The sequence below is a fragment of the Trichechus manatus genome, unplaced genomic scaffold (genome assembly GCF_000243295.1).
Source record: "Trichechus manatus latirostris isolate Lorelei unplaced genomic scaffold, TriManLat1.0 scaffold00069, whole genome shotgun sequence".
Taxonomy (NCBI): Eukaryota; Metazoa; Chordata; class Mammalia; order Sirenia; family Trichechidae; genus Trichechus; species Trichechus manatus.
This window is the reverse complement of record NW_004444005.1, coordinates 2,403,462-2,416,847: the sequence shown is the minus strand read 5'-3', so window position 1 is coordinate 2,416,847 and position 13,386 is coordinate 2,403,462. Positions and strand designations below refer to the sequence as shown.

At 46.6% G+C, this 13,386-nt stretch overlaps 1 protein-coding gene across 2 annotated transcripts; it reads right to left on the bottom strand.

The window, feature by feature from the left end:
- Positions 1-631: 631 nt before the first annotated feature.
- NACA (nascent polypeptide associated complex subunit alpha) lies at positions 632-12,146 on the bottom strand. Of its 2 annotated transcripts, none has more exons than XM_004379910.2 (8): positions 11,916-12,146; positions 11,011-11,082; positions 2,631-2,716; positions 2,370-2,447; positions 1,954-2,100; positions 1,553-1,681; positions 1,212-1,334; positions 632-756 (listed from the first exon to the last, which is right to left on the bottom strand). In XM_004379910.2, exons 2-8 carry the CDS (start codon positions 11,078-11,080, stop codon positions 742-744), a joined length of 648 nt encoding a protein of 215 aa, XP_004379967.1. In that variant the 5' UTR covers positions 11,081-11,082; positions 11,916-12,146; the 3' UTR covers positions 632-741. The 2 variants fall into 2 exon arrangements, with proteins under 2 accessions (XP_004379967.1, XP_023590317.1); XM_023734549.1 differs by lacking the exon at positions 11,916-12,146 and adding an exon at positions 11,684-11,701.
- Positions 12,147-13,386: the final 1,240 nt, after the last annotated feature.

Genomic DNA, 13,386 nt, shown 5'->3' with positions numbered 1-13,386 from the left:
CGTTTAGGGCAGGGATATTATTTCATATTCTTTACTATGCTTGCCAGATAGTAATCATTCAACAAGTTTTTCCTAACTAGGTTGACTTCTTGATGGTTTCATACTCGTATCTGCAGTGTCTGTACAGTGCGTGGCCAAGAGCAGAGCACCCGCACCGTACACAGAAGTCAAAATCCTCCCCTTCCTGAAGTAGCTTTTCATCTTCTATAAAATGCAGTCTTTCCCTATACATCCACTCGCTAGCCCAACACTGTTATCAAGCCCTCGTGTGTCAAGATGTAACCAATGCAAACTGCTTCTCAGAGAACAGATGAGCCCCAACATGTATCCAGAAAGAATGCAGAGGGGCTGATTATTAGATAAAAAGGAATCAAGATTTGCTAAGGGTTTAACATCTAGGGCAGAAATTGGAAATGAGTAACTTCATAGTAAAGCTGTAGTATCTGAAGACAAGGCCTTAACAGATTGCTTAAAACAATAATTTTTACAAGGGATGAAAAGACTGAGGCTTTAAGGGGGATCTGTGCAATAAATCTTTTCAACAGAAGCTGAGGTATTAAGGGTGATAAACCTGTGTTCTTCTCTACAGCCTTCATGTTCTTTGGGGGGAAGAGACCAAGCACCCACTGGGTTCATCCAACAAGAAGCCATAACTTTATTAATGATAGAAACAGTACAAATGTCAAACCAAACTACAGTTACTCTTTTGAAACACCAAAAAAAGTCCTCGTTTTCAGATGGTTACATTGTTAATTCCTGTAAAAGAGAAAAGAGAAAATCAGAGGCAAATTGGGAGATTTCAGGTTATTAAAACCTGAGGCAACCTGAGCTCAGAACAGGCTTTGGGATAAACCCATTGCCGTTGAATTGATTCCGACTCATAGTTACCCTACAGGCCAGAGTAGAACTGTCCCATAGGGTTTCCAAGGAGCAACTGGTGGATTTGAACTGCCGACCTTTTTTGGTTAGTAGCCGAGTTCTTAACCACTATGCCACCAGGCTTTGGAATGAGACTTTGGATTTGGCTGATATTAAGCAGAGAAAATAAAGAAGGGTCTAGTATCCTTTTATTTCAAAGACATTACTCATGTTCAAGATGCTACCATGAGGGCTATTTAGGGTTCAATTCAACAATGTTAATCAGATTCACAAAAGCCACTCAGAATTGGTCAGGGCAGAGGGAATCAAGAAATAAAGGCTTGGATGCTTACCATAATAGCATTTACAATATCATTACTGTTGTTTTTCAGGGCTCGGACTGCCTTTGCTCTTGACACGTTTGCTTGTGACATGACCAATTCTATGTCCTTAACTTCCACACCTGTTTCATCGACCTAAGACAGGAGAAGAAAAAACTCAATGAACTAAGAGGCAAGAATGACCTCAGTAGTTCTTTGGAGTCAGGAGCCTCTTGAGTCTAGTTCTTACTATAACTGAAAACCACTTAAATCAGTGGGGTTTCAGAGCCTAAAACAATATATGAATCCTTCCATTAACATAAATATACTGCTATACGGAAAGGATTAAAAATATAAAACATTTCTTGGTATACCTCCTCCTCTTCACTCTCCTCTTGGACAGTTGGCGTTTGTGTGTTTTCTTGAATGTTTGAGACAGCTTCGCCTTGAACTTTGAATTTCTCTGCAGCTGCTAGCTGTGCTTGCTGAGATAAATCTTCAATCTATGGGACACACAATACAGACTCACATGAGATTAGTCTGTGGTAAATGAAAACAAACCATATGTATCTTTTCCAGAGTCTCACTCTCAACCCACTTCAAGGAACCTATTATACAGTTGAAAATGCTTGTCTCTACTCATTATATATCACTGCAGAAAGTCACTTAGGTCTGCAGCAATTCTTAACGGTGAAAAATTATTACCCCAAAATGTCAACAGCGCCAAGGTTGAGAAATTTTGGTTTAGAACAACTCCCAAGAAAACTTTACTTACCTTGGCTTCCCCAAAAACTATGTAGGTATCTGAAGCTGGGCTCTTGTAGACATCTGGCTTTGTGATGACAAAGAGGATGTTCTTAGATTTCCGGATAGTGACTCTAGTAACCCCTGTGACTTGTCGAAGACCCAGTTTGGACATAGCCTAAGTATAGAAAAGAGCACCAGGTTTTCAACTTCTTTAGAAGCAGCTTCAGGAAGCAAGATACATAGTAATACCAAATCCAAAGCAAAGTCTTTTCCTGGGCTAAGAACTGGTTTTCCAGGACCCTTGGGCTCTCTGCCATAGTAACTTCTATTACTTTAATCACGATTCGATTCCACCAGTACCAGGAGTTTCACTGCAGGTGTTCAGCTCTCTTAAAAATTGCTTCTTCAAAACCTTTAATCCTTGTTTAGAACTTGAAATCTTACCTTCCGTGCCTTCTTTTCACTCCGACTCTGTTTTGCTTTACTGACTGGTTCTTCATCGATTTCAGCTGCTGCTGCCAGCTGAGGAGATAAAGAAACCGTGAGTGACTGGAACCTAAGACCCGGATACCACGATCCCCATGTGGTTTTCTCTTTATTAAGGTTCACAGTTCCAAATATACAACTTGGCTTCTCTGATCAAGCCTGGTTCTTCAATGCTTCCTTGACCACAGTGCTTATACCAATTAGTAAGAGGACACCCACCTGGGCTTGTTGCGTGGTTGCCTGTGTGGAATCCTGTTCTTCGAGCTCTGGTACTGATTCATCACTGTCAGATTCTGTTCCGGACCCTAAGAAGACAAATATCTTTTACCATTTAATAGTAGAAACTGCAGGGAGGAGGCAGCTCACTATGCCTGTACTAGAGATTACTGGCTTACTCTAGACCTCACAAGGTTTAATGTTAACCAACTCGTGTGAAGCCAGCTCACTAGCCCCAACTTAGTCGGAGATGAGTGTGTACACATCCATTAAAGACTGAGCCCCAGAAATGAGTGGTAATCACTAGGTGCAGCTGAGTGGTTTATATATGATGACTGCTTCTTTCTCCTCAGTGTGGTCACTTCCTGACACAAGCAAACAACAATGATCCAATTAACTCCACATTTTACCCAACAGCCCAACCATCCCAGAAAAGTTCTGCCAGATAAGGTGTCTCCAAAATACATTTGTTAAAAAAAAAAAAAAAAAAAAAAAAAAAATAAAGCGCATTGTGAAGGCAGGTCAGAAGCAGTTGTGTACACACATTCAACCTTATTTTCCGTTCACTCTAGCAATTTGATCTAATCAATACAGCTTGAAAATTCTTGATGCCGATCTATAATTCTAATAGTCACCTTCTCCACTACTGTCCTGTAACCTCCCCCATTTCTTCCAAACAAAACTCAGATATTTTAAGTTTCCCTCAATTGAAAGACCAAGCATCAACAAAGACTACTGAGCGGGGGAAAAGGGCATACTCCTGCACAATTCTCAGGCTAGGAAAAACAGGTCTCTACATTCTTAACAAAAGGGAGTCCCTGGGCAACTGGTCATTACTAAGTCTAGAAGTAAAAAGAAATTCACGTAGATTCAGATTCCTCAACAATTTAGCAAATCCCAGGCCCAGGGACAAGGTTAGTGATGTGGCAGAGATTAAAGCAAATTACAAGTCTGGTGGGTCTTGGTTTTCAGCGTCAGAGATCATTTAGGTAAAAAACGATGCAAACTCAGGGTTTAGTCTGGTGACCAGAGTCACAATGATGATATACAATGGACTATCTGAGGTTATGAAAACCAAGACTTTATTTTATATTCCTAAAGCTTTTGCATTTAAAACTATCATTCTATGTTCTATGCAGATACACTGGAGAAAGCAACACACCCTAGGGTTAGTATTGGTGGGTAGCCCCAAGAGGGGTGTGGGCGACACACCATGCACACAGCACACCAAGGCAAATACCCTTGTTGTTCTTCAGAATGGGCTGCTTGGCAGAGGGGGCTGGGGCAGGGATCCCAGCAGATTTGGGGATGGGCATGTTGACGAGGACCGGCTGGAAAGGCATTCCCCCCGAGACTGGTTCCGGGGGAATCAGAGGCGGCATTTCATCCTCATCAGCAGGGGCTGGGGGCTTACAGGGTGATTCCAGCACAAGCCCAGGTGAGGACGGCAGAAATTGCTGTTTAGGAAGTAGAAGGGGAACTGCGGAGGGAGCAAGAGGCAGAGAGACTGATGGGGTGGGTGCTGGAGAGACAGGTACTGATCCAGTTTTAAGAAGGACCTTCTCAGAGGCAGCTGTTGCTAGAGGGGTAGATGTCTTAGACTCAGGAGGAAGAGCCAAGGGGACGTTTGGGGCATGAACAGAATCTTTGCCCTTCGTAGGAGAAACAGGGAGGGCTTTGGGAGTCTTTGGAGAAGAGTGAGAGGAGACTGTCAGTAGAGGAGCTGCAGCCACTGTAGAAAGTGGTCCTCCCGTACCACGTTTAACTGCGGGATCTGGGCACACGGAAGGTGAAGGAACAGAACCCTTCTTGGCTGACGGACCTTTCTGAGTGGGAGCTGTGATGACTGATGCACTTTCTGGAGATGCGGCGACAAGAGCTTCTTTGGGAGCTGTAGGGCCTTTGTTTGTTGGGAGCCCTTTAGACGGCTGAGGTGCAATGGCCTCCAAGGGACAGGTGACTGAAGCTGGCGGAGTAGGGGAACTTTGGGGGGATGGGGTTGCTGGGGTTTCTTTGGGAGGAGTCACAGCCAGGGAAGTGGGGACATCTTTGGTGGACTGAATTTCTGGGGCCCCTTTGGAAGAGGGAGGAGTCACAGGTGGGGGAATGGGGGCCCCTTTGGAAGAGGGAGAAGTCACAGGTGGGGGAATGGGGGCCCCTCTGAAAGAGGGAGGAGTCACAGGTGGGGGAATGGGGGCCCCTTTGGAAGAGGGAGGAGTCACAGGTGGGGGAATGGGGGCCCCTTTGGGGGCAGTCATCACAGGTGAGGGAGTGGGGACTCCCTTGGTGGATGGTGCTGCTGGAGCCCCTTTGGAAGAGGGAGGAGTCACAGGCGAGGGAGTGGGGGCCTTTTTGGTGGATGGTACTGGTGGGGCCCCTTTGGGAGGAGTCGTCGTAGGCGGGAGAACAGAGGCCCCTTTGGAAGGAGGAGGAGTCACAGGTGGGGAAGTGAGGACCCCCTTGGTGGATGGTGCTGCCGGAGCTCCTTTGGAAGAGGGAGGAGTCACAGGTGAGGGAATGGGGGCCCCTTTGGTGGATGGTACTGCTGGGGCCCCTGTGGGAGGAGTCGTCAGAGGGAGGGGAGCAGGGGCCCCTTTAGGAGTGACAGGTGAGGGAGTGGGGGCCTCTTTGGAATGAGGAATCATAGGTAGGGGAGTGGGGACATCCTTGGGGGACGGGGTTGCTGGGGCCCCTTTGGAAGGAGGAGGAGTCATAGGTGGGGGAGTTGGGGCCCCTGTGGTAGATGATGCGGTAGATGATGCTCCCAGAGCCCCTTTGGGAAGAGTCATTATAGGTGCGGGAGCAGAATCCCCTTTGGAGGATGGTACTGCTGGGGCCATTATGGAAGAGGGAGGAGTCACAGGTGGGGGAATGGGGGCCCCTTTGGGGGATAGTGTTGCTGGGGCCTCTTCTGAAGGCGAAGGAGTTACACGTGAGGGAGTGGGGCTCTTTTGGGGGGATGGGGTTCCTGGGGACCCTTTGGCAGAGGAAGGAGTCATAGCTGGGGAAGTGTGGGTATCTTTGGGGGAAGGGACAGTAGGGTCCTCCTTGGGGGAAGCAGGAGTAACAGGTGGGGAAGTGGGAGCCCTTTTGGGGGATGGAGGAATAGAATGCTTCTTGGCTGGTGAGCCTTTAGGGCCCTGAAAAGAGAGACTGGCATCTGAAGGAAGGGAAGCTTCAAGTGGAGAAACAGGGGATGAAAGATTTCCAATTGGGGAACCAGGGATAACAGGTTCATTTTTAGAAACAGAAAGAGCAAGAGTCAAGGTAGCAGGGGAAGTAGCTGAACCCTTCTTGGTTGGAGGTCTTTTAGTCTGAGGAGATACACTGGTCCTTAAGGGAGATGGGGAGTCAATTAAGTCAGTCAGAGTTTCCTCAGAAGATGCAGTAACAAAAGCACCAGAGTCCTTCTCATTTGGGGGCCCCTCAGGAGAGGAAGCTGCAGGTACCAATGCTGAGGTATGAGAAATACTATCAATCTCCTTTGCATCCAGAGGAGTCCCAGCTGGGGGAAGAGAAGGAAAGGGCACAGACTTGGGAATTTCAGAGGCCCGTGCCAAGGTAGCTGGAAAAGCAGAAACATCCTGGGGGGATGAAGTCAGAGCTGGAGCCATAGGGCAACTTTCAGAGGCTGAAGGAACCAAAGGTAAAGTAGCAAGACTGGAAGTACCCTCCTTAGCCAGATGGCTTTTAGGAACTAAAGAGACATCTCCTTCTAGAGAAGGGCAGGCTGTAGTTGTAGGAGTAGAGGTACCTTTGGTAGTTATAAGAGCCACTCCAGCAGGGGTAGCAGGATCCTTCTTGTTTGGAATACCTGCGGGAGCTGCTGTGGTAGCTACTGGTGGGGTAGTGGGAGAACTTTTGAGGAGCAGACTAGCAGGGTCTGGGCTTGCACAGGGATTTGTCTTGATTATAGATGCTGGGGAGTGAAGAACACTCAGAGGAGAGGGAGGAGCACTGGCTGGCTTAACTAAAGGAAGAGGCTCTACAAGGCTCTTCTTCGCTAAGGTGGCTTCAGGAGAAAGAGACATCTCTAGAGAAGATAATGCACTTTGGGGAGAAGAATCTTTAGGGACTGACAATGCCAACGGAGTAGAGTCTTTCTTGGTGGGAAGTCCTGCCTGGGCTGGAGACACTGGGGCTTCTACAGGAGAGATAGGTATAGTCTGGAAATCTTCTTGAGCAGTAGGAAACTCTTTGGGAGTCACGGGTCCCGTAATCAATGCACTATGGGAAGTTGGGTCCTTACTGCTTATGGAACCTGGTGAAACTGGAGGAGACATACAAGTAGTTACCTCAAAGGCAGTAGGCGCTACAGAAATTGTAGAAGGGTTAGTCATCACAAGTGGGGTGGCTCCAAGAGAAGAAACAGGAGCTTCTTTTAAACTTGGACTCCCTGGAGAAGCACCAGGAATCCAGGCCACTAAAGGCTGATGATAATCGGCATTAGGAGAGCCTTGGAGAATGAGAGAGTCTGTAGGAGATAATGGAGAGCCAGAAGGGCTGTGGGAAGCTATACTAGTGATGGCAGAAGGGACTGTGTCAACATTAAGAGGCAGAAGGGAAGTTGGAGCCCCACCAGCAGGAACCACCTCATTTCTGGAATGAAGGGGCGGAATTACAGATCTTTGAGAAGGAGAAGAGACCCCCATAGAAGAATGACCTACAGGAATGCTAGCCACTGTAGTAGGATTTGAGAGATTATTTTGGTCTGTTTGACCTGAAGGTTGGACAGAAGAACCAAAAGAACTCTGACATAAAGGTGCAAGATGAGAGGCCACAGAAGTGAGGAAAACTGGGTCGCTAGGAGCCACAGTGTTTTGAGAAGTGGCCACAGGAATACACTGGGTTGAAAGAGATAAGGCAGCCGGTGGACCAATGGACTCCTTTAGGGTTACCAGATTTTGTGGAGAAGTCAGAGCTGGGGGAATAGGGATGCCTGTGACCTGTGGGGAAGTGATGGCAATGGGAGTGATGGGTGGCATCTCAGGACAGGAGGCTAATCCAGATTGATCAGGGGCTAAGGGAATTACAAGGTGGGACTGAGCAGCACTGACTATACCTGGAGGGCTGCAGGTACTTTTTGGGTTAGGGACTACCTGTGAGGGAACTTGAATAGAACAGGTCTTTGGGCTTGGGGGAGCAATGGTAGTTGATGGAGATGTCACTGACACTGACTCAGCTTTAGCAACTGGAGGTGAAGTCAGAGGATTAGGTGGGAAAGCAGAGCTCTTCTGAACTGCAGGGGGAGCCAAGGCCACAAGAGCCAAGGGAGGTGAAGGGGAATGAGCACCTTTCAGAGCTGGAGCTATCACGGGAGAGGCCAGAGCTAAGGCAGCTGGGGAGATGGGAGGACCTATTAAGTCTGGTAGGAAAGCTGGGGTACCAGAGGGGGAGGGGGAAGCTCCCAAAGGCAGGGCTATCCCAGAGGATGACTGAAGAAAAGGGGCTTCAAAAGGGGTTGAGGCAACATTAGAGGGAGGAGGGAAAGGGGAAGGCTGGTTAGTGGTTGCCAGAGGGCACTGTTGGGTAGGTCCAGGCTGCCCCAAGGCAGCAGTGACACTTAAGGATGAAGACACAGGATGCACAGCTGGAGGAGAAAAGCAAAAAGGGATAAAGAAGGAGGGGGAAGGAAAAAACAAAGGTGAGTTATGCAGTCCCGATTTGGTACAACACCCCTCACAGGAAACACTAAAGTTTTAAACCTGAAAATGAAAGTCACCACACAGCATTAGACAACCTTCCCCGAACATACTTAATACAGTGGTCAAGTGAGAGTATCTCTCTCTCATCTCCCTCACTTCCCAAATTCTACCAAAATAAGCAAACTATTTCTGGGTGGGAGAATAGTCTAAGAGGACTCCATCAACCTCTAAATGGTGAGCACAGGCCCAGGAGTGGGGTGGGAATAACATGCGTTTCTACTCTTTCTCAGCTGTGCCCTCTCCTTCCCTCAATGAACCTCACTCAGAAGTCTTTCTTACAAGCAATAAAATTACCACTAGAAGAACAGCTGTGCTATCCTGTCCACCCAAGGATCATGAACTAACTGAAACAGATATTGAAAACTGGAACAAGGAGGGTAGTGAGTGGTGATAATGATGGGGAATCAGAACTGAATGACAAAAAACAGGTCTTTATACTCTGAGGCTTCCACTACGTCAGAAAAAATCTGACTTTGTTAGAATCGTTTTAGGAAGCGGGTGCCTGACACAATTCCTGAAGTTGAAAGTCTTCAGAATTTAATACCAAGCATTAAATATTTTAGTCCCTTAGCCTCCCTATGCCTCAGTTTACTCACCAAAAAAACACAAATGGGTTAGACTCCGTAATTCCTACAGACCTTTCTAGGTAATGTTAGCTCTTCAGATAACAATCCAAGATGAATTAGACCTCCAGGGGGAGAGCTTAAACACAAGGGTAGGGGCTGTATTGTGAAACTGTAACCCAACTTGTCTAACTGGACTATGGTTCTATTTTGGAAATGAATCAGCGAGTTCTCCACCTCTTAATCTGCATAAATATTTCATTATGCCAAAACAGACCGATGTCTGGCACTAGATTAAAGCTAAGTAAAAGGTTTTCTAAAAGATGGAAAAAACAGCGTGCCTGTCGTTCAGGAGATAACACAGGATTAGACCAATCCCTAGAAGAGAGTGTCAAATCACAAAAAACAAAAACAAACAAAATCCAAAAACCCTTATAGCATCCAAACCCCACAATTTACTCAACCAGTATTTCTGAAGTTCTTATGGTATTCTACTATAGAAAAAAGATAAGTGGTTCAACCAGTTTTTCTTGGAGAGTTTGTAGGGTCAATGTCTCATGATTACAGTGAAAAACTTTCAAACAGGCTAATCAGAAGTTAAGACATGGAATGTGTTTTCCTCTGACTGGGCCTCCAGTTGGGATAAAACCCACACTACTTGCTTTGACATCATAAAAAATTCCCTGAGCTAGTTTTCGCATTCATTCTGATAGATTAATTGTATTTATAGACAAAATCCTGAGTGTTGAACACTAGTACTCCCTTCAATATTATAAACCCACTCAGACTATTCAGGAATAAATTTAACAACACTCTCTAAAAACTGCTTCAGAAGTAAATGGCATTAGTTTTGAAGCTTGGAACCAGATTATTCTAAATTCCAGTTTCCATCTTTGTAAAATTAAGTTGTTCCACAATACAGGTCTCTAGGGTTTTGTTTAGCACTGAAACTACAGGATATTTAGAGATCAGTCTTTTATTTTATCTCCTTAAGTCCCTTGTCATTCAAGGACTTCATATGGTTCAGTCTCCAGCTTAGGGCCTCCTCCTGTTTAGCAGCTGCATTAATCCCTTCAGCTGCTAAAATCAGACAGGTGGGGAGGGAGGACCTTAAGGCTTTCAACTACAAACAACTCTATTTTAACTCCAAAACGGGACAGAATTTGCCCTTAAGTGAAAAGTGGAGTTTAAAAAAACCGAATTTATTAAAAAAAAAAAAAAAAAAAAAAAAAGGCAAGGATTCTCCTCAAAAGAGCAAGAAACGGGGTTGTCTGCTAAGGGAGGCAAGGACAGAGTTACTTTTATAAAAAAAAAAAAAAAAAAAAAAGGCAAGGAGAATGGGAGATTACAGCTCGAAGATTCCCTTCGTTTAGTTCTGCACAATTAACTTAGCAAGGAGAGCATTACTTAAAATTTTTTTCACTGTCCCCTCTCTCAAGTATTCTATGGAGATGTTTTCACCAGAATTCAACACTTGCCTTCACACTAAATTGTACACCCATCAATTTCAAAGTTGAAAAGCAGCCAAAGTAAGGCTTTATTTCAATCCTGGGTTCCAGACAAGCTGTTGGTGCAGGCACTATTCCAGTACACAAGAAATACCTCCGTACCAACCCACAGAACCAGTTAACTGACCTAGGAAGACCTGGGGGGCCCAGTAGAACACATTTACCAATGGTACTCATCACATCCAGACATGTGATGAAGGCACAACGCCAAGCTCTGCTATCTAAAACCTCGATGCAACTTGCTGGCTGGAACTTCACAAAAGCTCAGGTCTCCTTGGCCTGTCATCCAGTTCCGATTGGTAAGAATCACTGAGACCCTTCCCTGTCCAGTTTTCCTATGTGAGGCGGAGGTTCCACCGGAGAGCTCCTTTTGAGACAGCTGGCACACCACAAGGCAGGCTAGGGAGCTTTTAATATCCTCAAATCTTAAAGATACTATTTTTAGTCCATCCCTCCAGGATAGCAGTTAGTTTTATGGTCTCCCCTTCCTGGTAAAGCTACAGCCCCAACGTTAACTTTCCGAAGGACAGAAATACACTCCCTCTTCGTCACTTTACCCGCCAAATAATCACAGGGTCAACTGGTTAAGGGGGCTAGGGAAACATACCTGTCTCAGCCTGGGGTTGTGGCAACTCCTGCTCTGTAGCAGGGACGGTTTCTGTGGCTTCACCGGGCATTTCTAAAGGAAGGGAATAAAAAGGAGGTCTGAACTGACTGGGATCCATTCTCCTGCCCAACCTAGAGTCAAAAATTCTTAAAACCTCTAAGGAGGCTTGTTAGGAAAAACATCACGAGTGTATGCTTGGAGACAATCTTCCCCAAAATAGTAAGGAATGGGTGGGAAATGACGTGATCCTTAGAGCTCTGATCAAACGAATCACCTTCTCACTGCGCCTCTTCACTCCGCAGAGAGCGGACTTCCCAGTGCCCGTGGCTCGTTTTATTCCACACTCCAAATCCCACAAGGCCAGCAATCATCACTGCGTTCTCAACCCGAGGGCGAGAATCCCAACCACAGGCGACTTCAGACGCTACCTCGAATCCCGTCCCCTTCTTCCATTCACGCTGCCTGGGCTGGGGCCTCCAAGACTCCCGTTTACCGATTTTCGGGAGCGAGGAAGGGGAAGAGGGTGTCTTTAGTCCCAACACTCATTTGTCGCAATAAGAACGGGGTGGGAGTTCCAAGGCCATGTCCCCTTAACCTCCTATGGATTCTTGTGAAGCCGTTCTCAATAGCGGAAGCACTACACTTTCGCCCCCAACATCGGAACGGCTCCCACCTTCCCGGCCCTGGACTCCGGGCCGGCCCCGCTTCTGCCCTGTTTTTGCCAGGACACCAACTGCAGACCCCATTTTGTCCGGAGACCTCAAGGCCGCACTTCCCACGGCCGAGTAGGGATCCTGCAGCCCCATAAGGCTTCCAAGTCTCCTTAACACAGTCCCCGGGGCGGCTTAGCTCGCAAGAAAGGCGGATGGCCATGGATAGAAAATAGCTGGGCAGACGGCACTTACTGTGTAGAGAACGCGGAACCAAGATGGCGGCAGAAAAAGAGCGAGCCACAGCGTGACCCACGCCTGTTGCAGAAGGAAGCCTGGCGCGGAGGAGGCGGGACTGGGATCCGATTCCGGGTCAGGAGCTGCCGGCGGCGACTTCCTTTGACGAGTGATCGGTCTGGCTTGTTCTTAGAGCGGGCGTGGTGACGAGGTCTAAATATGGGTAAGAATTCACTGAACGGGACGCACTGGCCACACAGTTCCTCCCGCCGCCACCCCCCACCCGGTCGGGGCATTTCTAAGACCTGAAGGTAAACCGTAATGAGAGACCCAACCTCCGCCAGCCAAGTAGCCACAGTAGTAGTAAAACAACTTCCGGATCTCACTTTCTCAAATAACGAGGGAGAATATGAGACATTAAATATCAAATGCTACAGAGATTGTATTCATTCCATTAGAAGGTAGCAGTGGCCTAGATTAACCCTCAATTGTTTTTGAAATGCACGATTCAGGCCAATGTTAATATGCATTCGCTGAAAGATCTCAAATTACCGGAGGAGACTTAAAAGAGGTGTAGTGAGCCCTTTCAGGAGCCTGATGCGTGAGACAGGATTATTGCCAGGACTGAGGAGAGGGACAGACATTCAAAGCCCCTGGTTGGTCACTATATTTGAGCGGGGCACCTTTTTAGACTCCGCCCCAAATCGGAATGGCAAGAGATTTGGTTGCTATGCAACACATAAACGCTGCCCTTGTTTTCTAATAGTGAGATTAAGTTTCTAGCCCGGCTTCCACCTGTAATTTTTCTGTTCTGGTTATAGTTCCGGTTAACCCAAATTTTAAAAATTCAGGTCTGTTCCGATGTCGCTTCCTCGGCCATGATAGAACCGGGAGGAACTGGTTTGAAGCCCTGAGTGAAACCAGCCTATTCATAATTTGCCACCTTCTGCAATTTGGTACACTCCAGTTTATACAGGCATCTCTCTTTAACTAGTAATTCTCCAACTGATACAACTAAGATTTTCCTCCCCAGAAAAAAGAACACAGGCACATACTGATTGTGGCTGCCTTTTAAGAAAAGCAGTGAAAATTTGGAATGTTCTGAAAGCTACTTTGACTTCAACTCATAGCAACCCCATGTGACAGAGTAGAACTGCCCCAGAGGGTTTTCTTGGCTCTAATCTTTTTGGAAGCAGATTGCCAGGTCTTTCTCCTGCAGAGCCCCTGGGTGGGTTCAAACTGCTAACCTGGTTAGCAGCAGAGTGCTTAACCGCTTGTGCCACCAGGGCTCCTGTCTCTTTACATAGGACAGGCAATATTGTGGAGTGATTAATAACATGGACTCTGAAGCCAGATTCCTCTGTCTGAATCTCGGATCTGTCACTTAGCAGTGTCTTTAGGCAACTTAATTAGCTTTTCTGTGCTTCTGTTTCCTCACTTATAAAATGGAGAGAACAGTAGCTACTTAGTAGGATTTTTTAGGAAGATT